The sequence below is a fragment of the Petaurus breviceps genome, unplaced genomic scaffold, assembly GCF_028583685.1.
Source record: "Petaurus breviceps papuanus isolate PSGF00001 unplaced genomic scaffold, PetGlider_PUasm1.0 90459, whole genome shotgun sequence".
NCBI classification, from domain to species: domain Eukaryota; kingdom Metazoa; phylum Chordata; class Mammalia; order Diprotodontia; family Petauridae; genus Petaurus; species Petaurus breviceps.
The window spans coordinates 3,182,993-3,209,681 of record NW_027187259.1 but is presented as its reverse complement, the minus strand read 5'-3'; the positions used below and the strand labels follow the sequence as shown (position 1 = coordinate 3,209,681).

Sequence of the window (26,689 nt, the reverse complement as noted above, 5' to 3'; positions counted from 1 at the left end):
GTGTGTATATGTGTACATATTCATATGTTTATATGCACATACTCACACGCACACACACACATGCTACACATACACCAAGCCTCCTACCCCCAACACAGAGCTCAAAATCTCTTAGGGGCACATGATTCAGTTTGGGTGAGGAGAGCAATGAGTAGGTATGTCGCTCTACAATTATCTGGATTGTGTTTGGTAGGTTCTAGAGAAGAAAAAATGTGACAGCGAATGCCAACTGTCTTCCCAGAAATCTCCTTACCCACCCACCCCCCACTCTGGAAGCCCAGAAATGTGTATGACTCATCCTCCAGAACGTGAGGGTGGTGCCAACCAAGCAGGCCTCCACAGCTGGGGGAGCACCTCAGTGAAGGTGGTTTAGCCTAGAGCTCCTCTACTCACGAGGCAATGAGAAACCAGGAAGATATCAGAATGTATTTTATTAACACAGGTTTTTTTAAGTGAACAAATAAATTGACACCAACAAGAGAGCTCATGGTTAGTGAGATCACTCAAATTAAATCTACAGTATATAGGATTATATTTTCCAAAAACATATACATCACAGCTAATGATTTCACAGGAGACAATGGAGAAGACAGGAAAGGATAATTAACATGCTCATTGGCTAATGGATCTGCTTGTAATAACTCTTAGCTTATAGAGACCCCTGTGCCTTGAGGACAAGTGTTGGTATTTGAAAATACTATCTGAAGGTAAGTCCCTCCTCCAAAATGCAAGCCAAGGAACTGAATCCCACTCATGGAAATGCAGGCACATTTTCACCTTACCAATGGCTCCAAATGGTGCTCACACAACAGTTCTGTGTGCGATGTGTGGTTCACTGACTAGCTATGAATCACAGGGGTCCTTGAGAGTCTCTGGGCAGACCTCCTGCCACATGACTGTTTTTACAAGATGACAGTTTATTCTCTGGTTCTGATGCTGGCACAAGTGAATCATTAACTTAGCATATTCCTCCCTGGTTTCTCCAAAGTAGCTTCAGGCTTTCTCTGAATTCTGGTAAGCCAGCTTGGTCTCCTAACAGAAGAAGGCAAGAGGGACTGGGTCTAAGGACTAAAAATGATGGGAACCATTAACCCCTAAGCAGCCAAATTATGATGGTTAATAGTGAAGGCTTAAAAGGGATTCTAATAAATGAATTTGCTATTTATGCTTCCTGCCTCCAGACACTGACTTCCTTATACTTCTCCACTTTAATCTTGAGCCACGAGCTGTATCTGCTTCACAAAATACAAATATGTTTCCAGGGCAAAATCAAAAGCAGTGGTGTTTCAATGTAGTCCATTCGCCTCTGCAGAAGGGCCTGTACTATGGCTGAAAAGTTGGCTCTTTATTTCACTTACCCAAGTGTAGGCTTTTATGTTTTGAATATTTTTCCTAATTCTCTCAGTGAAATACAGCCCTCTTCGCTTGGATGTACAGTCAGCTGCATGGAAATGGGAGCTAGATTGCCTCTGGATATAAGCTATCACTTCTCCAGCCCATTAAAATGTGCATGCATTCACACTGGGTGCTTTCCAAATTTTATCTGAAGAAGAAAAAGGAAAAGGGAAAAAAATCTCTCTCTTTCTCTCCGTCTCCTGGCATAACTTTTTCAACTTCCCCAGGTTTAAATTGTCTGAGAAATAATCGTGGTTGGCCTGGGATGTCGGTTATGACTAATTCTTCCTCCCCACCCACCCCCCTGCTCAGCCCCCACAAAAAAAGTCACACTCAATTTCTATTCAAAAAGAAACATCTTACTATAAATCACAGTTGGATTTGGGAGAGATTGGAAATGAAATAGCAGCTCCAATACAAATGAGGCTTCCAAGTGAGGGCAATTTATAAAAACATTAGGGAAGCCAGAGCCAGCCTCTTTGGTCTCAAAATCTGAGGCCAATGAAAACCTACTCTTGGGCCCTTTCATACAACTCAGTCTAATGCTCCCTTTCCCTTTCCAACATTTCTCCCTAAGTGCCATTTGTCACTGTTTCTTGATCAACATCTGCTATGCTGGGTAAAGGTTTGAAGAGTATGCCAAAGCAAAACCCTGAGATGGTAAAAGGCCTTCCTTCCAGTCAGTATGGGAAACATGCTCAGGGAGTTTCTCAGTGGAATTTGTGTGTCTGAGTGTGTAAATGTGGATGTAAGTGTGTGTGTGTACGTATATGTAAATATGGATGTAAGTGCGTGTGTATGTATGAGTAAATGTGGATGTATGTGAGTGTGTATGTGTACATGTGGGTGTAAGTGTGTGAGTATGTGTGCATGTGGCTGTGTGTGAGTGTGTGAGTGTGTAACTGTGTGTGCATGTGGGTGTGAGTGTGTAAGTATGTGTAAATGTGGATGTAAGTGTATAGATGTATGTGTATAAGTAATGTGGTGGAGGTATTGGGAGGGTGGGGGGTATATCCCTGTCTCCCTTCTTTCATTTTGGGACTTTCATGTTTCTCTGGCCAATCAAATAAAATAGAAGTCCTGAAAGGTAGACCAAGGGTGTCCCGGCAGCAGCAAATATAAACGACCAGCCATAATGCACATTCACAGGGGCATTCTCTGGGATGCACTTTTCACTCCTTTCCAGGAGTATGTATTTCTGAAAATCAGCTGCACATTCCTTCCACAGCACAAAGAGGAGGAGGAGGAGGAGGAAGAAGCCCCCTAGAACAAAGGGCAAAAGGGAGAAATTGTAAGCATGCTTTTTTCTGAAAACAAGGTAAACAAGAAAAAGAAAACACTATGACTTAGTTTCCTAGTACTAGCCTCATATGTGTGTATATGCATATCTATCTGTATGGATGTATATGTGTGTGCATATGTTTTATATATATATAAAGTCATATGTGCACGCATACACATATATGGTAGAGTCCCTGCCCAATTATTTTAGGACAAGAATATGAACAAACAGTTCTCAAGATAACTGGCAACTATCACCAACCACATGAAACACTGCTCCAAGTCACTAATAATGAAGCACAAATAAGGATAATTCCAAGGTTTCAACTCACATCCTCCAAGTGGTAAAGCCCAGTAAAAGCTAGAACCCATCGATGTTGGAGGGACTGGGAATTAGTACAAGCATTACAGAAAACAATTTGGCATCATAGGAGAAAAGTCACTAAACTGATAGTACATGTAACATTCTACTTCTAGAGTTTTCCATTTCTGGGGATCAGAAGATTCCAGATTTCGAGCCAGAATACACTTCATAGGCCATTTAGTTCAAGCCCTTCATTCTAGAACCAAAGAAAATGAGATTCATAGAGATTAAGAGGTTGGCTCAAGGTCACATGACATGTATGCCAGAGGCAGGAGCTGAACTCTTTGTACCCTTTGGTTCAGTGGCCCTGCTATTAGGAACATGTCCCTGAGTCAAAAGTAAAGCAAGGTACCAACAGATTTATCACAGCACTTTTTGTACTGGTCAAAATTGGAAACAAGTGGGTACCCATTAAGTGAATAATGAGTGAAGAAATTTTTACCTAAGAACCCAATGGAATATTATTATACCATAAGAGACTACAGACATAAGGAATTCAAAACTACTTGGGAAGATCTGCATTAACTGATACAGAATGAAGGAGACAGATTCATTAGAACAATATATGCAACTACAATAATATAAACAAAAACTATACTAACAGGCATCTGAACTCTGATTAATCCTAGTGACCAAAGATGATCTTCCTCCTCTAGAAGACGAGGTGTACAATGGATACATGCTGTCAGATCTGACTATCTTTTGTTTCTTCATATTATTCTTCATTATAATGGAAGGTTCAATGGGAGTAGGGGTGGTTAACAGGAAATAACTGTGCTATCTATAAACTAGAGGCATCAATGACATTTAATGGCATTTTCCCTCGCACACTTTAGCTGTATCTCTCCTTTACCCCGTCACTCCTGCATTGTGTATTTTTTATTCAATAAGCATTTCTCCTTGCCTGTGTTCATGTAATATCTTCCAGAGTAGGACGTAAACTGCTCCAGGTAGATGTTATCATTTTTTTCTTTGTATTAAGTGCGGAATTCTAAAGTACCTTGCTATTTCAGACACTCGGTCACAGATTCTGGAAAACACAGAAATCCTACAACCCCGGGCTCATCTTCATCTCCTTAAACCAGTATCACAAATAGTTTTACTCATCAAAATGAAATTGAACAAACATTGACCAATTGCAATGGGCACACAGAGATGAAGACTCATTTCCTGTCCTCTCTGAGGAATCCAAGTTGTAGATGATGCAAAGAGAAGTGCATCAAAAGCATAATTATGCTTCAGTGTACTTCCTATGATGACCTGTGTGCAAGACGTTGCCTAAGGGAAATATATGGTTGAAAAAGGAAGTGGACCAGATATATGATAAGAATAAGAGATGAGGTGAACAGTCGGGGCACTCCCCTGGTGCCCGTGAAATGTAAAAAGCCCTACAGGAAGGCTTCTAGGACATTAAGTGACACTACGTTGAGTTGAAGATCTCTGGGAGAATGTGGACCAGTGAAAGGAATACTCTGGTACCTAAAATCACAGATCTAAGGAAGAATTGAAAAAGAAAATCTCCCATAAATGGGTTCTGTGACAAAACTGCCTCATACGAATGCTGCTCCATAGAGAAGAGTGCTATATCAAGACTTCAGCATCATTCATGTGGGAACTGTGTCTCCTATAGCACCAAGGAGACTCGCCCACAGTTGTATATGCCATTTAGCAGCAATATGCTGAGATGTAATTAATTATTCAAAATGCTATGTATGTCTAATGTTTGGGCAGGGTGATATAATGCTTCAGGATTTTTGTAATTGATTTCTTTATCCTCTTCTATAACAGCTATTAGAAAGGGGCTTGCTATCAAGAAAAAGACCTACATCTGGCAAAAAAAAAAGAATCTTAAATTTGTTACATTTAGGAAAAACTCTCCCCAAAGGATCTTCCCAAGTCTTGCCAGAAGTCATTCTGAATGTGTTCAAAGACCAGCCCCCTCACAAAGCACCAAATTCAACACCAATTAAGGGAAAGAATAAAAATGAGAAAGAAGTTAAGGTAGACAGAAAAAAGGGTAACTAGAAAAAGTAACAGACATCAGCACAGACTATCACCATTTCCTATAGTAGTTTAACTAATGTAAAGTAATCACAAACCAAAAGAAGGCCAAAAAGTCTACAAATTGCCTGGGCCAGAAAACATATGCATTTCTTGCCAAGGGAAGTGATATGACAGACAAGGGCAAAATCAGTTTAGAATATAAAGACATTTCTAAAATCTTATGCAGGAAGATAATAAAGTAGTAGAAGAAAAAACATTCCAAGAGATCCAATTAAGCTATTTCATGCAGAGAACATTTGAGGGTAAAACTGAAAGGACAATAAAGAGGTGGGAAAAAAAAATCAATATTTCTACACCAATTTCTTTCACCAACGATGGCCAAGTCACTAAATTCGGAAATATGGAAGGCATGTCCGTGATGTGCTACATGAGGAAGTACAAATGGCCCTAAGAAACAAAGATGGGAAAAGTAGTTGGTCCAAACCCAGTAAACACAGAAGTCTATGCTGAAAAGCAACAAATTTGAGAGTGTTGAGGAGTCAATTCTCAAGATAAACAAAAGAAAGGAAAACAATGAACACTTGGGAGGGAAATAATAGCCATTATCACTATTGAAAAGAGGGACTAAGGGGTGGCCAGGTAGCACAGCGAGTAAGAGCACCGGCCCCAGTGTCAGGATGACCTGGGGATTGAATCTGGGCTCAGACACTTAGCACCCACCCAGCAACACCTGGCCGTGTAACCTTGAGCAAGTTACTTAACCCCAATTGCTTAGGGGCAGCCAGGTGGTTCAGCAAGTAAGAACACCGGCCCCAGTGTCAGGATGATCTGGGATCAAATCCGGGCTCAGATACTTAGCACCACACCCAGAAATAACGGCCATGTAACCTTGAGCAAGTTACTTAACCCCGATTGCTTAAAATAAAAAAAGAAAAAAGAAAAGAAGGACTAAGAAGATATCAATACTTGGTAATCTGAGCATCTACTTCCTCATGTTTATGGGAATAATTTATATATGTCAAAGGCATCTATGATAAAAAGATGAGAAGGGGGTAGGTAGTCCTTTGCACATGATATTCTCGAGCAAACCACATCTTTAGAGTCCCACACTTGGCTGAAATGCAAAGAACATAAGGCTCCAGTGATTATTGCTTGGTTATAAAAATAAGCTTTTGATTCAGGGGAGCAAAATGCAGTCTTAAAAAAAATGCAGTCCCAAGTAGGGACATGCCATGTATCTGTTGAGATAATACCAGATCCCTTGATGGATGGAACACTGGATATAAGTTTGATGATCCTTTGAACATTAAAATCAAATTAAAAAAGAAAGAAGACAGCTTCATTTTCGTGGAGGATGTCCAGCCTAGAGTCCAAATGTAGAAGGGACAGATGCTAAGGTGCTCTGGATACAATTGCCACATCTTGTGCAGTAGGACAATCAAGCCCCAGAACACTAGGGAGTGAGTCTCGAATGAGATTTGCAATCACTCTGAAGGGTTCAACTTAATCATAAACACTAGAACAAAACAAATAGATGGAGAACACCTACTGTTCACATTTGGATACGCAGGTGGATGACAGCATGTATCTCAGACAGATACTACATATGGACTATGAATTGAACCCAGAATGGAATGTGTCTTTGAACAACTAGACCCTACTTTTAAGGAATTAGAATTGTTTTGTTTGGCCACAGAGGACAGAAGGAGAGCAGTGATAGCTAGGTATCATTACTGCACATAGGCTTCCAAAGGAACCTGCAGATGGCCTGGACACTGGCTATTCCGAACTTATAATAGCAGTAAATTAATGGGATCATTATTATAAACTTGAAGGATCATAGGTCGGAATGAATTTAAACATGTCCAAACAAGTTTTAGAACCAGCTGACATAGTGTAAATCATTCATAATTAGTTGGAATTATGTCAAAATAATGAAAATGAATTACAGTTATAATCATACTAAAAATTACTAGCAAGAATAAATAAAAAGGGATAAAACAAGGTTTGGCAAGTTTCAACTTGTCTGAACTTCCTTGAAGCCAGTTATTCATGCTGCAAGCAATAGAAAAAGATTTCTAAGAATATGAAGAGCTTTACAACAATGCTCTTTATTATCACAGGTTTGAAGGAGCTTAAACAGGTCACAACTAGTCCAAATAGGTCTAAGTGGTACTATACTAATAAACCCTGCTGGAAAACTTACTGCCTAGGTGACCTTAAGCAAACTTCACCCCCCCATGTCTCTCTCTGGTCTCTGTCTCTCTCCTCTTTGTCTCTCCTCCCTTCCTTCTCTATGTCTCTCTCCCTGCCCTCTCTTCTGTCTCTCCCTCTCTCTGTCCCCACTCTTCTCTCTCTTTCTCCCCCCTTCCTCTCTATGTCTCTCTCTTCTCTCCTTCTCCTCCCCCTTCTCTATCCAACTCTGTAAAACAAGGGATTTACACTAAATCATCTATCAGGTCCCTTTCAGTTCTAAATCAAGGGTCCTCTGAATCAGTCCCGTGACCTCTAGCGTTCTAAGGGCCAGAGCATGCTTGGCAAGTCCAAATGTTGGCAGGTTTTCCCTTCGTCCTAAACTCTCCTCCTCTCTAAGAGCCTGTTGTCATTCTTTTTTCCCAAGTCCCCTTCACACAGCGGCTTTGGCTCCCAGATGGCAGCAGCCACTTAGTTCCACTGAGTTTGCTTAAGATCCTTGGGATTCACCCATCAACCCACATTGGCAGGACGCTGACCAAGATCAAAGAGAAAAGTGCCTTCTTCTGCCAAGGCACAGGGAAGCCACATCTGTCAGGACCTCTGGTGAGATTGCATGGTTAGATGAAGAGATAGCTAGTCTTGGCATTTAGGAAATTACATTGTGCTCTAATTCTGCCACTTAGGAACTGTGTATGACCTTGGGTAAGTCTCTTTCACTTTCTAAACCTTAGTTTCTTTATCTGTAAAAATGAGATGATTTTTTTTTGGGGGGGGGAGGAAACATCTGTGATTTCATTGGTATGAGGAAACTCCCTCTACCAATGCAGCTCAGTCGCTGTTCTGTAATTCGTAGTCTTAGAGAATACTTGGGGCACTGAGAGGTTAAGGGACTTGCCCAGGGTCACACAATCAATATCTGTCTGAGGCAAGTCTACAACCTAGGTCTCCCTGACTCTGAGGCTGGCTCCATTATACCACACTCCCTCTTGTGATAAATGTGCAATGCTTTGCTCTATGTAGGCTGATTTGCCTATGATAAATGAGCCCAGGCTGCTGGGCTTCTTGAGTTCTTGTATCTGCTTTTGAGTCCTTGGATCTCCTCCCTAGTGGCCTGCAATTTCTGCCAATATACTTGCCTGTGATAGCCCTTCTTTTCTGCTTTATATATTATGCCTAGCAGTGGGAAAACCATATTATAAAGTTAAATTTAAGTGTGTGCAAAGTAAGAGTAAATAGGCTCTGAGTGAGGGTTTCTCTTATTAGTAAAATACATTAGATAGCATATGAACATCTACTGTATCTGCTCTGAAGTCTGGGGGATTTTTTAGGTTACTTTCTGGTTCTCAGTTGTAGTCTAGGTAGATAATATTGTTGAATAGCTGAGGAATTACTTTATTGACTTAGCCAAGAGAGTCAGTAATTCCCTGAGCTCTAAAGAACGGGAACTCCAAAGCCTGGGTCTTATTCATCTTTGGTCCCATAGAACACAGCATAGGGTAGACTGGGCCCTCAAGGAGCTTGCTGACTATGTAAACAAATTCAGAAGGATGAGTGGATGATGAGCTCCACTCCCAGGACAATAAGAGCAAAGGGAAAAGGAAATGAATGCAGACTCATCCCACCAGTTGGAAGTGCTAAGGGTTGAGAATACTGAGGAAAGGTGGGCTAGAAAGGTCATGCCCGTCCTCAGGGAATGAGGGATATCTGCCTTTGGAGAGCTGTGATGATGGTGCTCTGGCAGAGAGAAACATCTGACTGGCCCAGTAGTCTCTGAGTGGGGAAGGGAAGGTCTGAGGACAAGTTAATGGGCCCAGAGTCGGGATACAAGCATAATCAAGTGGGAAGTACTTGTGAGTGCATATTGATCTGTCAGACGCAGTCTGGCTGCCATCAGTGATCTTGGCATTGGCCAAATGCTGCCTTGGGCACAATCTGCTGCCTTAATGCTTCATTTTCCTAAGCCCCATCCCATTGCGGCCCCCAGTGTTAGACAGTGGCCCATGCAAGCGAGCCACAGACAAGCTGGCATTCTAGAGTCCATGCCAGGAAGTCACAATCCAGGAAAGAAAGCAGAGAATGGTAGGAGGAGCCAGCCAGTCTCCTCTCTCACCTGATGGCTTAGGTCAAGACTGGGACTAGCTGAACCAATCCAGAGAGCAGAACCGGCCCCAACTTTGGTCCTGAATTGGATGAAACTCGCATCATTCCACACCTCTGGCTGGCAGCATTCCCGGGCTACCAGACAAGTCATGTGCAAAGTACTCCAAGGCAGCCCAGAAGCTGGAGACTTGAGAGTGTTAGGCAGCCGCCAGAATCAGCTGCCATCTTGTGAGAAATTCTCTTGTCACAATATCTCTGGGTCCAACTTGGCAGCCCAAGGGGCTAAGATCTGACTCCACCATAAGAGCCCACCAGTACCAGCAAGGACTACCTCCAGCTCTCCCCTTCCTTCCCCTCCTCTCCACCAATCCAAAGCTGACTCCACACCCAAGTTATGTGACTTCAAAAGCCTGACAGTGAAGCTGCAGGTGAAAAGACTATGGGCACTAGATAAAGCATTGTTGTCCACAAATGGTCAATGCACTGATTCGTTTTGCTGAACTAGATTTCTTTGTTATGAGGAAGGTTCTCTTGAGGAGTAGCAGGTTCATTAGAACTCTTTTTAAAAAGAGACCCAGGCGTAACTCTCGGCTCTGCCACCTCCTAGTGATGTGAGCTCCTCTGAGGTCCTTCCAATGCTTACATTCTGCTTAACTGCTTAAACTCTCAGCTCCTCAGTTATAAGAACAAGGAGAACGATAGAACATGCACTCCTTGAAGGCAGCGACATTTCTAGAATATGCCCAGCACATAGTAGGTGCTTCTGAAATGCTTGCTAAGTGAAAGGAGTTGGACTCGGTGATTTCTAAGGTCTCTCCAAACTAAGACATTTCTGTTTGTTCCTTTCGAGAATAGTGAAATGAATCAGCATTTGCTGAATTCAGCGGATGGTGACCTATGCAGGAGGACGCAGTGAAGATTTTTGCTAGGGGGACTGGACAAAGAGCCTTGGAATTAAAAACTGTGCTGGATAATTCACAGACTAACCATACACACAGTCAGACGCTTCTCTCCGTTGGTATACTTCAGGCTGCTCGTGCTCAACCAAGCAACAGGAGAAAAAATAGCCAACACTTTGAGAACAGCAGACCGCTACCAGCACCATCAGCTCATAGCCCATCCACTCATTCTTTCCTTGGGGGAAGTGTATCGCTGTCTCCCTAGATGCTTCTGCATTTCATGGCATTGGTGAATTCATGGAAATGAACACCCCTCACGAAGACGCAGCCAGTGAGCCATCCACTGCACCTCTTGTCCACTGCCTCTCATAAGCCTGCCAGTTGGGGTCATCCCAAATGCTGTTGGCTTGTTTCTCCTTCTCTTGGCATATTGGGTATACCAATGGGACACACAGGCTGTCCAGTGAACAGATCTCCTTCGCTCTTGCTACGTGGCCAGTTCATCTTCTTTTCAGGTCACACAGCCCTCGGATTGGGCAGGATATTGAAACTACAGGGCTTAAGTGACTTGCCTGAGGTCACACTGCTAAAGAGAGTTAGATTCAAGGTTCAGACTGAGGTCTCTCTTGACTACAAATCCAGGGATCTATCCTCTATGTTATCTCCGTTATCTTTTTATAAGAATTATATTTTTATTATTTTTAATAAGATTATCTTTTTATAAGAATTATATTTTGATTTTACAAAAATTACTGGAAAGTTAAACCAAAATTTTACATTTTATACAAACTGGGATATCTGTTAATAAAAATCAATCAACTATGTTGTTGTTCAGTCTTTTTTTAGTCATGACTGATACTCTGTGACCCCATTTGTGGTTTTCTTGGCAAATATATTGAAGTGGTTTGCCATTTCCTTCTCCAGCTCAGTATACAGATGAGGAAACTGAGGCAAACAGGATGAAATGACTTGCCCAGGATCATATAGCTAAGAAGTATCTGAAACTGGCTTTGAGCTCAGAAAGATGAGTCTTCCTGACTACAGGCCTGGTGCTCTATCCCCTGGCTGAGTCTGATCCCCAGGTGTGCCCTAGCTGTTCTGATCAACTATGGCCCCCTTGAAATGTGCTGGGAGCCAGGATACATAGATTCTAGTTCCATCATTGCCATTCCTCAGATGTATCACCTCTTAACCTCTCAGGCCCTCAGTTCCCTGATTTGTAAAAGAGGTTAATAAGCCCGACTCTTTGGGCCTCACAGCATACTGTAGGTATTAAAATGAAACCAAAGAACACAGACTAATGGAGCCAGATGTGACCTTAGAGGTCACAGAGTCCAATCATCCCTTCACTTTACAGGGAAGAAAACCGAAGCCCAAGGCAGGAGAATGATGTGCCTATTGCCCAACTAGCTAATGGGAAATTAAAACTTTTGAAATACTGAAAATTGTCCCATAAATGTAAAGTATTCCTAGCGATACTTGTAGAACTCCGATAAATGTGGCTGGAGCACATGGCAACACTAGCAAGTTTATGATAATAATAACTCACTCTACAGCACATGAGGCTTATCAGGTTCTTTGCCCAAAATGACCCTTTGAGATGGACGAGATAGGAAATTTTTGGTGCAGACCTATGATTTCCTTGGTGCAGGGACCTCCTGATGAGGAAACTTTTATCAGTGACTATCTGCATGGAGTCTTAGAAAGAAGCCCAAAGGATTAAGAGGTTAAGAGACTAGCCCAGGGCCACATGGCCAGTCTGCATAAGTACCAGGACTTGAACCACAGTCTTCCTGACCCAAAATCCAACCCTCTATACACTCTACCACCTTGCTTCTCAGTATTAGGATGTCATCTTACAGCTAAGAAAACTGAGACCAAGAGATGGGTCGCCTAGCTAGAATAAGTCAGAGCTGGAATTCAAATCTAGGTCCTTCAATTCACAAATCTAGTACCCTTCCTACTAGCCCATGCTGTTGTCTACTGAAGCACAAAAAGGGTCTGGCACAGGGTCAAAACCTAAGAAATACTTGGTGATGATCTGATAAGGCAAATAATTAGAATGAGTGTTCTTCTCTTTTCTTGGGGTCATGTACCCTATTGGCAGCCTAGGGAGACTTATAGACCCCTTCTTGGAATCACGTTTTTAAATACAGAGTATTACAAAAGAAACAAATTGTATAGAAATATAGTTATTAAAATATTTAGAAAAAATAAATAGAGTTCAGGGACCCTAGGTTAAAAACTAAACAGGTCCTCCATTGTTCCCCAGAAGCTGGTCTCGGGCCTGTACAATGTCCAAGTAGGGCATTAAAAACTCATTACTAGCAGCATTCTTTATTTTGCTGTGTTCTTTGGCAGACTTATTTATCACAGGCTTCCTCTCAAGCTCTGCCAGTGGACATGGGAGTGAGTTTTAGAACTCAGATAAATCTAAATCACATCCACCCCAGGGGACCTGTCTTGTGCCTGTGACCCCACAGCATGAGATGCTGTTCATTTTGTTTGTTTCATGGCAAAAAGAAATTCCATTCTGATGAAGGTCAGTAGCCAAGGGGTTAAATGTTATCTACCCCAAACACTGCCATCCATGATAATGTGGGGAACCACTTGAAAATAAGGGTCCTAAATAAATAATTTATATTGCGTATGATGGACACAGGCATAAAGTACCAATTAATTGGCTATAACAAAATTACTCTGTGTGTGTGTGCATGTGTGTGTGTGTATAAATGGCCACACATTCTTCACAAAATACAATATATTGATAAGAATGTAATTAAGCCTTTATTGCTTGTGTAATTTAAAATGAAATTAATTGGCTAGCAAGTGAGCCTTGGTAAGCATTCTTCTTCCAATCAATTTCGATTTCATTAACATACAATACCTACTGTAATAGACTAAAGAAAATGGGCCTCCTATGAGGAACGAGACAAAGAGCTAAAAAAATGAATCTGCAGCCTCTCTACAGCTGCATTGCCTTTCAGAAAGTTTGATACCCCATTTATCAGTCATTTTTGTTCCTTTCCATATTCATTGGAAGGCAATAGCAACAATAATAATAACAATAACTGACATTTGGATGGGACTGTAAAGTTTACAAGGTGATTTACATGTCATATACTAGCTGGGGCAAGTCACTTCAGCTCCCTGAGCCTCAGTTTCCTCATCTGTAAAATTGGAGAGTGGGACTAGATGACCATTAAGATCCCTTTCACTCTGAATCTATGGTCCTGTGACATACATTAGTTCTATGAGGCATGTGCTAGAGACAGTATCAATGTTTTACACATATGGAAACTAAATCTCAGAAAGGGGAAGTGGCTTGTCCATGTTGACATACCTAGGTGGGGGGATTGGCAGAAGGCAGGGCAGGAAATGGTTGCTTGTTCATAAAAAGATAAATATTTTCCTGATAAAGAACTACCTTTGCATGTTTTATTTACATAGGTGTATAAACCACAGTAGAAGTCCCAAATGAACATGCAAACCTCTATTTTGGAGTGAATTTCGAGGAAGATGAGATCCCTGTGGAGCTGAGCAAGTGGGGCCTTGAAGACAAGTGGGAAAGAGAAGGCAAGGTCTTCCATCCAGGAAAAATAGCAGGAGCATCTTTTGGAAAGGCCAGGGTCTGTTTTTTCTCCTCTGGGGGCCTCTATTTCTGTCCAAAGCACTGCCATCTTCCCAATCACTGGTGTTCAAAGCATCAGAATCAGCTTTGATCCAACCCTTTCCCTCATGTGCCACATCTGGGTACCAAGTGCTACCCACCTGACATTCTCAGTTTCTATGTAATTCATTGTCACTGCAAGCACACCAGTTCTGGAGTTCAGGGCCTCCTCTCTGGCCTATAGCAGTCTTCCTCCCCTCCCATTTACACTCCACACTGCTACCAGATTCACTCAAAAGCACTAAAAGAATACTGGACCTAAAGTTAGGAAAGGCCTGGACCTCAAATTCCCCCTCCCATATTCTCCCATGTCTCTGCCAAAGACTCATCTAGCCTCTGCCTGGCACATTCAGGATGGGGCCACACAGTGAGTCCTGTGACCTCAGACTCCTCATCTGGAAAACTGAGATGGTGCAGGATCCTTAAAGGGATCATATGAGCTCATGCATGTAGAGGGTCTGGTCTCGGAAATATTAACCGCACTACTACCCTTGTTGAGTATTGCTCTAATCTGTGTTACTCCCATCCTCTAAAACTTTCAACATCTTTCCACTGCCTACCAAATAAAGTCCAGATTCCCTGGCCCGGCGGTTCTCCTGTGATATGCCCCACCCTGCCTTGTCAATCTGACATCTCATCATTTCTTTTCAAGTCCTTTATGTCCCAATCAAACTGAGATCTATCTCCAAAAATGTGAAAATGTGGAAAAGGAGAAAGAGAAGAGAGAAAAAAGGAAGGAAGGAATAAAGGAATAAAGAAGGAAGGAAGGGAAGGAGGGAGGAAGGAAGATGGGAAGAAGGGAGGAAGAAAGGAAAGAAGGAAGAACAGAAGAAAGGAAAGAAGAATGGAAGGAAGGGAAGGAGGGAGGAAGAACAGAAGGAAGGACTAAAGAAGGAAGGGAAGGAGGAAAGAAAGAAGGAAGAAATGACAGAAGGGAGGGAGGAAGAAGGAAGAAAGGAGCAAGGAAGGAAAGAAGGGAGGAAGGAAAACTCAACTATTATTAGTTCTATCATTTCCTAGCAGCTGTGATTTCGTTTCCATTCAGTTGGGCATACACTAAATCTAGGAAGTCCTTTTGTTTTTCTTTCTTTCCCCTTTTGAAAGTCTATTTCAAAAGGTGTTAGGAGCTCTTGGGGTAGCGAGTTCAAATTGGAGAGAGATGCCGTTGATAAGCCTAGGGGAGGCAGTGGCATAGAGGAGATTATGTAATCCACTGGCTGTTCAGCATTTTCAATATTTTCCTAGACTACTTTTGATATCTACACCAAAAAGAGAAATGAGAATACCTCCTTGAGTGGTCTTACCATTGGTTTATCAAGCAAGCATTCCTTAAATGTAGGCCCCTGGCATTAAACCCTGGGAGAGTTAGACCAACAGGAATAAGGTCTAGCTCCTTCCCTCAAGGGACTCCAAAGTCAGTGAGAAATCAAAGGAGCAGGACGTCATGCTCTGATGTTACAGACCTGACAACTGGGGCCCAGGGAAGCTAAATGATTGCCTAAGTAACCACCGAGACAAGGCATGTACACAGATGATCCTAAGAGAAAATCAATGTGATAAGTACATAAGAGAGGTACAAACCAAGTGTCATGAGAGATTCCAAGAAGCGATCATTTCTGTCTAAGAGACTGATGAAAGGGGAAGTGGGAGGAGAAGAGCTAACTTGAGGACCCAGGTGCATGTATTCACAGGGAAGTCCTGTGGAGATATCACTCGGTCTCCTTATGGATAAGCTGGGTTTGTCAAGAATCAGGACAGCAAAGCTGTTGGAATGGAAAACAGGGGGGAAAATAATGATACAGAAAACTGAGACCAAGTTTAAGATATCTGACTTTGAGATTCCAGAGATATTGGGGGAAATGGAAAAACAAATCAGCTGAGCATTTGGAACACTAGGTTCCCAAGAGTATAAAGTCAGAAACCAAGACAAAATGAATAACAATTGATCAGGGTCCCTGAAGTCTTGGTCTTTATCCTAGAGGCCCATGACAATGGCAAATAACTCCTAATAAAGACTAAAGACCAACTGTGCTCTCAAGTTCAGACACACTCAAAACCCTACTCTCCAACTGGGAATACTTGGCTTTCGGTCAAGGCCCAAGCTTCTCTCGACATCTGTCAAGCTTCTACTGGAGCTGCCACAGTATCCTAGCTGGGTGCCATGGTAGCCACCCACCTGAGCAGGGAGGAAGGCCTTATGGTCACCTCCTTAAAACCTCAGACCCCAAGTATGGAATCAGTTGTCCCCAAACAGCCTTGCCAAGCTAATCAAAGCAAGCTGAGCACAGCAGCCACAGGCAGCTATATATGCTGCAGTCTAGTTTCCCAGCCAGTGATGGAGACTGAAAAATGGCTCCTGAAGAACAGAAGGGGAACTATGTCCCTGAGTGAACAGAACTGAGCTCCAGATCAGCTAGAAGAAGAAAGTTCAGTTTGCCTTTACATTCCATTTCCAGATTGTTTCAATCACAGAGACAAGTGAAATTATTCAAGTGCCTATGGTTTTTTGTTTGGTTGGGTTTTTTTTTACATTAATACAACTTAATGCTTATATGAAGATTCAGCCACATTCTGGTTACTTTTAATGATTCTATGGGAATTGGGGCTCTGAGTAATTTAATATTCTGGTTAACTGAGAACTAGCCTGAAACTGCTTCCAAAATCTAGAATCTTAGATCTGGATAGGATCTTCAAGGTTATATCCTTCAACTTCCTATCCAGTGCAAGGATCCCTTGTGCCACATATCTGGCAAATGGTTATTCTGGGTTTGCCTGAACACAGCCAAATGAACTGGGCCGGCCTCATTCCTTTCTACATGATGTCCATGCCATTTTTTTTTCCTCTTTGGAGTCTAGATCTGCCATACCATTTGTATGGGGAACTCCCAGTGTGGACACTCCCTCCCTCGGTACAGCTCAGCAACTCATCTGCAACTTATAATCTCAGAGAGTTGCCTGGGACGCTGAAAGGTTAAGTAACTTGACCATGTTCACATAATTGGGATGTGTTAGAAGTAGGACTTGAATCTAGACCCTTCTGATTTCAAAGTTGACCCTCTATTCACTGTATAAGGTTTTGTAACCTGGATCCATGAACTTAGTTTTTCATTTGTTTGATGTTGTTTTTTTTATATTTTGATAACTATATTTCAACATAATTTGTTTCCTTTATAATTGTGTATTTTAATTTTAGGCATTTAAAAACATGATTCACTGGACTGCTATAAGGGCCCATGACACAAGAAAGGTGAAGATACCTTGCAGTAAACCATGCTGTTTATAATTATCATATTATTACGCAGCTAAAATTGCCTTTCCTGCCTTAGCAATTATAGTACACATCTTGTTTTGCTTTACTAAGGGGATTGAAGAACCTCAGTTATAATTCGAAATACAAATTATCATTGTTCAGGACCACAGATGGAGAAGGAGAAGGTGAATATTTCCTCTTCCTACTAAAGGCTAGTATAGCCCCTTTTAGTTTGGTTAATTGAAGGTTCCATGTGACTGGGTTCCACCTAACTGAGATTTGAGTATATATGGATTTTAAAAAGTATCCATCTGGGCCTGTAAGAGAAAAATCTTGTACTCCCTCTTCCCCTTCCCCTCCCCCCGCCCTATTCCTGTCTTTCTTTCGATATAGAGCCAATGGGAAACAATCCTCTGAATGAAAGAACACTTAGGACCCAAGGTAAGAATGGCTTCTGTTCCTGGTACTAAACAAGCCAGGCAGACTCCTGGGTAAATTTCCAAAACGAGCCCTTCCAATCAAATGGCTATGGCCATCCTTTGGAAGGTTCTGAAGGGCAGAGGGGCTAAAGAACTCAGCAGAATTCTCTCTTTTCTGCCTTGGTGCATTCAGCTGGTACTGAAAAGTATTTCTGCTAATTAGCTCAGTGATCATTTCTGAGGGGGGCCGTCATGCCTTGGCATAAGGCCATTTTAAACTTCCTTTCTCACAAACTAGTGAAATTTATCTAGAGATGATAGCAAGATACCTAAATTCCTACTCCTGGTATTCCTGTTCTAAAAGATGGCATAAGTTCAGCCCTAAGCATGTGGTCAAGCAGGTTGAGTTGGTCTTGGACTTTCCTAGCCTCCCCATTCATCCCCTCTTTCCCTCCTTCAGCAGAACTCTCTGCCTTGACCACCTACAGGTTCCTATTACCCTACTACTTCTTCCCCTGTCCACTTTCTATACCTGCTCTTTCAAAAGGCCTGTAAACTCATTTGTGTTTCATTTTTATCTACATATCCTCTGAACCTCTGAGAGAAGTGCAGAGGTGGCAGGCAGTAGAGCCTAGCGCAGGCCCCAGAAGAGGGATACCACAGCAAAGGGACCCTGAGAGTGGAAATGGGCAAGGAGAACTGCCACAGAGAGAAAGCCTACACCCTCCCCAAGGACACTGGCACACTGGAGCAAAGTCTTGGTCAGCCTATATTAGGAATGGCCTTGAATTCAGTCCCCACTAATTCAGAATTTGTGATAATTCCCACATAGGCTGATCTGAGGTTTACCCATGTTCTACCTGTGAAGAAAGGGTTTGTCAAGTAAATTCATGCTACAGGTAAAACTAAGGAGATTCCTAACCTCCTCCAAGCCTTAGCTCTCCTCATTAAAGTAGCCCCCAACTGACAGTCTAGAGTGAAGGAAAGAGGACTGAATTTAGAGGCAGGAGATGGGAGTTAGAGTCTCCGTTGTGGCATTTACTAGCTATGTAAGCTTGGCCAACTCCCTTACATTTCATCATCTGCAAAAAGGGGATCTGAATGCTTACACTCTTCTCCCCATAGCTCTTGGGAGGAAAGGTCATTGTAAACCATAAAGCCCTATGGGTGACCTAACACAATATTCCTGGCAATGCTGGCTTAGCTTAGTCCAAGGTACAGGATGTACTCACAGAACAGAAAGAGATATGGACATGATTCTGTGAGCTTCACATGCTCTATTTCACATGTGCCAATCACCTAGAAGATAGGGACCATGGGTACTATCATCATCGTCATCATCATCTTCATCATCGTCATCATCGTCATCGTCGTCATCATCATCATCATCATCATCATCATCATCATCATCATCATCATCATCATCATCATCATCATCATCATCTTACAGATGAGGAAATCAAAGCTCTCAGAAAGGTTCCCGTGACCTTCATCCAGCTAGGAAGTATAAGAGTCAGGATTTGAACCTAGAGTTTACCACTTTATCCACTGACCTTCCTCATCCTACCATATAGGCTTCCGTTGGCATGGCCATCCCATAGTGGATAGAATTATCTGTGAAGTGATACTGTTGCTGATAAAATGGAAAGTCAAGAATGGAAACTCACACCATTTGGGCCCAGCACGTGCTCTCCTCTAATGTTGTGCTCTCCTGCAAGGACAGAGGTACAAAGTAGCTCTCCCCTACCTTATGTCACCTCCTTCTGAGGAAGATTTCCCCAAGTTGCTCAGAATGGAGATGTGGCTGCTAATAACATTCAGCCCCTCAGCTATATCCCTGCAAGGAAGTTCTCTACCCTACTGGAAACCATCTTGGTTTTCTCCACTAGCTACTAAAATAGTCACACTTCAGACCACAGGTAAGCAAGATGATCAGACTCTGAAGCAATCCTTCAGAGAATGTCCCAAGAGAGTGGCCACTGGGGGATAGGGAGAGGTATAGTAAGGGAGAATCCGTGGTTGGGAAATGACAAGATCAAAACATAGTCAAAAGAGGGCAAAATTTGAAGTCAGGGGACCTGAGTTTAAATCCTAGCTCAGTGACTTCTAGGAACAAGTACATAGTGCAGTGGATAGAATCCTGGGAAGTATGCCTGGAGTCAGAAGGACCTGAGTTTGAATCCAGCCTCAGGCAATTACCAGCTATGAGACCCTGGGCAAGTCACTTAACTGCTATTTGCCTCAGTTTTCTCATCTATCAAATGGGGACAGCACCTACTTCCCAGGACTGTTATGAGGATCAAATGAAATAATAGTTGTAAAGCCTTCAGCACAGTTCCTGGAGCAATCGGCACTATATAAATGTCAGCTCTGATGATGATGATCATTATCATTGTATTATGATTGTATGGCAAGTCACTTCACTTTCTAGGCCTCAGTTTCCTCATCTGTAAGATAAGGAGGTTCAACATGATGACTCCCAAGGTCTCATCCAACTCTAAGCCTCTGATCTTATGAAATGAATCTCACGTGCACTGCTGGGTGCCCATCATGCTTCATGCGAAAGGGCAAAGGTAAATCTCTCAGAGCACCTCCACACTTCAGTGAGGTAGGACAGTGGGATATCTTCCTTCCATTAAGAGCCCCAAATAGTGTGTCACTCCACTTCGGAGGAAAAGGATACTATGGGGAGAGCCCAGTGATATTGTCTTTCTGACTAAGCCTTGGATCTAGAACCCTGCAGACTGTCAGCAGTAGGGCAGGTCAAAGCATGATAGCACCAGGAAGTGATATCTCCAGAAATTACTCCACCTGGAATTTCAAATCTCCAAGCTGTGCATCAAAAAGCATTCCTCCTCATGCTCCCAATCGGGCCTCTGCTGAGTATAAATAAGGGAGGGAAGCATCATGTTCCATAAGGAAGTCAGGCCATCCCAGCAAACCCTGTCTTGGAGACTGGGCCACCAAACGAAGGTTTTTGTTTGCTTGGCCAGAGTTCCTGAAACAAGGCACCAGAGGACTATGGTGTAATCGGCTCATAAGCAGAGGTGTGGACAAAGATGCAGAAGTGAGTAAGGGGATCTTAAGGACTACAAGGGACCTTAGAGGCCACTGAATACATTCTGCAGATGAAGAAACTGAGGTAGAGAGTTCAATGACTTACTTCAGGTCACACAACTAGTAAATATCTGAATTCAGTTGGTAGACCCACCCAATATATTAGCACTATATTAAGAGTAGCAAGGAGCTGAAAACAAAGTAAATGGAGAATGACTAACCAGAAATGTGGTACATTAATGTAATGGGATATTACTGCACTATAAGAAACAATGATCATGATGTATACAGAAAAGCACAGGAAGACTCATATGAACTGATGCAAAGCAAAATAGATAGAACCAGGAAAACAAGATACCTAAGGGCTGTTAGCAATTTAAAGAAAAAATAGTAAAACCATTGAAACCAACTGCTATGAAATGATAATACTCAAACTTGACCTCAAAGAAGACATCTTCCTTCCTTTTTTGCAGATATGGGAGGCTAAGAGCATGAAACACTTCAGGGAATGTTGTTTTTTTTCTATGTGTTGGTCATTCTTATTAAAGTAGGTTTTTAAAATCTTTTAAAAATTCTGTTATAGGAGATGACTCTCTGAGAGAGAGGGATAAAATGAAAAAATGGAAGTGATATAAAAACAAAAGCTTTTAATAAAATCTATTACAAATTTTTTTCAAATCTCCCAGACAGTTTTCAGCACTCACTTTTTACAATCTTTATCAATTTAGAGATAGGTGGGACCTTAGAGATCATTTAGGTCAAGCCCTTCCATAACAGAGAGATTAAATACCTTGGCCAAGATCACACAGGTAGGGAACGGTCAAATGAGGGTTTGAACCTGTGACCTAATTCCAAATTCCATGTTCTCCTTGGTTCTCTTCTGCTGTTCTTGACTTGGTAGGGCTTTTATCCCATAAGTTCTCAGCCCCAAACATACAGTCCTCCTCTCGTTATCACTCCACATCTTACCTGAGGTGATAAGGAAGATCCCACCAAATTTATAAAGCCGAGCGTTGACAAAAGGTGCCCCACACACCAGCAGGAATACCCCTACTAGGCTGGCAGTAACGCCTAGCACGATGAAAACCGTCCAGAACCCTCGGTACACTAGACAAATGAGAGAAGAACATGACATGATTGACAAAGTGCCATAAGTGCAGCAGAAGTTCGATGGTCATCTACTGAACCAGACTTGAGCTCCCGCAGCAATATGGCCACAGGTACAGAGTTAGCAGCAGCCTGGTATGAATAGAATGTTTGTCAACACAGAACTAATGTGTCTCTGCCTCTCCAATTTGCTTTACCTTCCTTCCCTCTCCCATAGCCCAGTAAGTCTGGATTGCATTTTATTGCTTTGGTGCATTCCCAAACTCACCTGCATATACACCAGAAGGAGACTGCCCAACCCTAAGAAGTTATTTCACTGTACTCAATCCATAACAAGTGATTCCAAGGACTCAGCAATAGCTTCTCCATAAAGAGATCCCCTTCTCGAGTAATAATTACACCTTTCATTTGTACATCATTTCAAAACCTAACCCCAAGGATGCAGAGTAAAATGGAGCACTGATGACATCTGGATGATGAATAGAGATCAAGCCTGTTTCCTCCTCAAATAACTTTGATCTTCCAGGCGAAAGTGGACTTTGGAGCCTGAATTACCACCACAGGCCTTTCCAGATGCAGATGTGACTAGGAGCTCTGCCTCATCGCCTCTGGTGTTCCACTGAGATCACAAGATGCTCTATAATTCTCTTCCTTTTCTGTCTTTGCCAAGCATCTGGGCCAGAAGTTGGGGAATATGTTTCAAAGCAAGAACTGATCTATACATATGGACAGACGGTTTCAAGGAGAGTTCAAATCCACTTATGCCCAGGGCTAACACTGAATCAATCATAAACATCACAATGTTCTATGTTAGGATAGCACATGATACATTTTCAAAGTAATTTGCCATCCCTTATCTCATTGAAAGAAAATACTTTATTAAAAATATTTATTGAAAGAAAAAATAATATTAAGAGTGTACCCTGCTTTACTATCCCAAACCAAGGCCTTAGTGACTGATTTCATATCTGGTGCCAGCCTATCTTTCTAGAAAGATTTCCCATTACTTCCCCTCATATACTGTTTTGTTTTTAATCAAACTGGCCTCCATGCTATTCCCTGTACCTGACATCCTGTGCCTCTGGGTCCTGGCCCTGGGCTTTTGTACAGAATGTTCCCTTTGCCTGAAAACACTCTGCTCACTCTGACCTCTGGGAATCCCTAGCTCCCTACAAGGCTCAACTCCAGTGCTACTTCTTAGACAAAGCCTTTCCTGAGCCCCATATGTGTGTGTGTCCCCACAAACCCCACAGAAGGGGCCACCCAGTATGGTCCACTTGTTGGTCACTGGACAAAGACCGCACATTTTTGTTCCTATCAACGGAATTCTTCTTGGTACCTTTTCTACTTCCTCCTACCTCAAGCACATTTCATGACATCTAAGGGAAAGTACATTGCATTCCATAGACTCTAGTTGATCTGAGACCTCATCAATGTGGACATTGCTTCCATTGATGCAAATCCTGCCCCAGTCATGCCTGCTCATCCATGTATATATTTATAGCTATAAAGAAACATATCTAAACTTTATTGTGGCCTTCTGGGGGGTTGGGGGGAGGGGAAAAAAGAACAAAGTAAAAAGTACATAGTAGAGAACAAAAGAAAACTCACAAGGAAGGAAAGAAAAGGTGGACAGCTCTCAACACAATGAGTTTTATTTATCACATAGACTTTCTTGAAATGAAAATGTATTCTTACGTATTTTGAATCTTCTCTTATGCTCTGCTATGCACATGACATGCTTTTTTTTTCTTTCTAACTTTGTACTTAAGTTCCAATATTTAAGTTTATGATATATTTTCGTTTCTTTTCTCTGTTCTCTATTTGTGCTGTAGCATTTGAGTCTAAAATAAAATTTGGGGGAAAAAACCTGCCTTTCTATAAATCCCCAAGACAGAGCCAACCCAGAATAACCCATTTATTGGTCTTCAGACATAGATCTCACAATTAGAAAAGCAAAAGCTAAGTGAATGGTTATAGATGGCCTCGAGATTATGAGATTCAGGGGCAGCTAGGTGGCATAGGAAATAGAGTATCAGCCCTAGACTCAAGAGGACCTGAGTTCAAATCTGGCTCAGACACCTGACACATTCGATAGCTGTGTGACCTTGGGCAAGTCGCTTAACCCCAATTGTCTTGCCTTCCTCCCCAAAAAAGATTATAGGATTCACTGTCCTCTCTATCCTACACACAGTCCTGGTTCTGGCAACTTCAAACATATTAGAAAGGCCTTAAGCACAGTCACACCAACACAATGATTCTGCTTTCCAAGGTCCACTTAGCTTAGCCTACTTAAGTACAGAAAGCCTCATCACCAGTAGGCCAGACTTGGGGATGAATTCCATCTGTATACATTTATGAAATAATAAAAACTACAAAACTGCTCTGAACCTGGAGCAGTGAGGATGGCAGAGTGAGAGTACTAGGGACTGAGGGAGGATGTTAACCTTCTACATAGAAAGGAAAATCTCTCGCATCCGTTAGTAGGGAATGGTTTAGAATCATTTTCCCCATGGCAGGAATGAGTTCACACACTTGCTGTCACATATCTTCTAGGTGGCTAGAGGAATTCAGGGCCACAAAATAAAGCCAACTGGCCTCTACAAGGATCCAACTGACAACATTGGTTTGGTAGTTCTGAGACAATAGACTTTGGGCCATGCCACATGCATAACGTATTTCTGTTCTGTGTCTACAACGGTGTAGAGCAGGATGACACCAAGTACAAAGGTCAGGGTGGAGGAGAGAAGGAAAGAGGAGGCCCAAGCGCACTTTTCTGAAACTCACCTGCAGTTGCATCATAAGAAGGATGTGGTAAAGGTCCCAGAGCAATGGGCATAGGAAAGAGATAACCGGGGCGGCAGTGCTTGGTACGAGGTTGGTTAGCTACAAAAGGAGAAAGAAAAACTGATTAGAATCTAACAAGCATCCAATCCAACAAATTTTAAGCCTCTGCAAATTATACATTTAACAACTGAATAATTAGTCAGGACCTGACTACAGAGGCTGTTGATAGGGCCCTGGGCTTGAAGTAGGGAAGACCTTGATACACATCATACCTCTGACACTTACTGAGAAAATCCTTCCCTCTGTGTCTCAGGCAACTCTGTGGAACTATCTACTGAGGGAGAGATAAGTGCAATCTGCATCGGTGGAGGAAGTTCCCACATCCAGAGTTCCTTTTGCACATTTGTGTAATTGGAAGCTGGAAAGACACTGCAGGGTTGGGATTAATGTAATCATCCTTGATTACCCATCCTCATGGAGGGAAGCAATGACATTGAGGCTCTCCAAAGAAGTCCCCAAACCCAGGGCTCCACATTGGCCATGAAGTCCAATGGGACATGTTCACAGTTTATCTATCTTCCGACCAAGAGATAAGAGTATGCGGTGGCACACTCCAAAATAGAATCCATAATAACGTAATGCGTGCCAAAGCATCTGGAAGGGAACTGAGTCACTGGCTGCTGCAGGGGCCAGCCAGTGTCTGCAGCAATGATGAGGGAAGTGCCACCCTAGGACATAAGCACTAGAGAAGCGCCAAGTGATTAATGAGACTGCTGCAATTAGTCATTAATGAAAGGCTGCTTCTTTTCCAATGTTCCCTAGTTAAGAGGAGCATATCATATTAAGTGGACACTTGTTCCTATCCAAACGTCTCTGGAACCCTTATTGAACTGATTACCACTAGTACAAGGGGATCAAAATAATTGGACCTAATCTGCTTCTATTCTAATCAATGCCAAAGAAGGGAATGAGGATCTGTCAGCTCTCTAGTGAAGTGTGCAATGAAAAACATAGAGAGTGTGGGCTGCTTTCCTCTTAGTATGCCTCTGCACGTGCACCTAACACACCAAGTTTGAAGTCCAGCTCTAACACCCAGCCAAAAAGGAGGCTCTCAGGATGTCAGGCGCTCTCACAGGAAACATTTCCATCAACTGCACCATCATCTTCCTCCTCACCCGCATCTGAAACTGAATTCCTCCTTGATGCCTCCTTTCCCACATCCCCAAAAGGTGACAAGCCCTTTGAAGTCTTCCTTCCTAATGGCTTTTGCATTTGGCCCCTGCTGCTAATGGGTCTCTCAGTCCTTCCTTCTTCTACCCCATCCCCACCCCCTGGCAGGCTAATCTTCCTAAAATGTCCCTTTTATCAGGTCATGCCCCTGATCAGGCCTCAAGGTCACACTGCAGAAAGACATGTTGAAAGGAGTGGGGATAGTTAGCCTGGAGAAGAGAAGGCTCAAAGGACACAACAGATATCTTCAAGTATGTGAAGCGTGGTCATGGGAATTATGGTCTAGACTGCTTTGGTTTGGCCCTAGAGAACAGAAGGAGGAGTGATGGGTAGAAGTCACAAAGAAGCTGAATTAGAGTTGTGTCCAAGGGCAATGGGCCACCTGGAGAGACAACAGGTGTTCTTCTTCTTTGGAGGTTTTCCAATAAAGACTGAATGATCATTTATCAAGGGCATCGTGGGCATTCTGTTTCAGAAATGGATTGGATTAGGACTCCAAAGCCTCTTTTAACTCTGAAATTCTGTGATTCTCCTCAAAAGCCTTCACTGGATCCCTAGGGCCTACAAGGTAAAGTTTCATTCATTAGCCTGACATTCAAAGCTCTCTACAATTTGGTCCCAATTTACCATTTCCGCCTAATCTCCTGTTACTCCCTAATATAAAGTCACTGCTTCACTTGGACAGGTCCTCCAAATACTTTGGCATCTTTTCTCATGCCCTGGAATTCAACTCAATTCAAGATACATTTGTTTAAGTGCCTCCTCTAAGCAAAGTCCTGCCCTGGCACGCCCCTCTGCCCACACTTTAGGCTCACTTCCTACTCCACCATCTTCCTTCCTAAGCCCTCCTGTGAAATTCTGTAACTCTAACCTCCTACACAAATCACCACTGTCTGGCAATGCCTCTGAAATCCTCATCTTGGATTGTTG

The 26,689-nt window shown here is 42.5% G+C and overlaps 1 protein-coding gene across 2 annotated transcripts in view; it reads right to left on the bottom strand.

Annotated features, from left to right (window-relative positions):
• Positions 1-411: 411 nt before the first annotated feature.
• The window catches only part of LOC138141729 (transmembrane protein 182-like), a 276,562-nt gene continuing 250,284 nt past the window's right edge, over positions 412-26,689 (bottom strand). For both annotated transcript variants that reach the window (XM_069062560.1, XM_069062561.1), the window contains exons 4-6: positions 24,530-24,628; positions 21,605-21,742; positions 412-2,658 (exon numbers count right to left, since the gene is read on the bottom strand). In XM_069062560.1, coding sequence (XP_068918661.1) covers positions 2,426-2,658; positions 21,605-21,742; positions 24,530-24,628 — 470 coding nt within the window. In that variant the 3' untranslated portion in view covers positions 412-2,425. The remainder of the gene's footprint in view (positions 2,659-21,604; positions 21,743-24,529; positions 24,629-26,689) is intronic.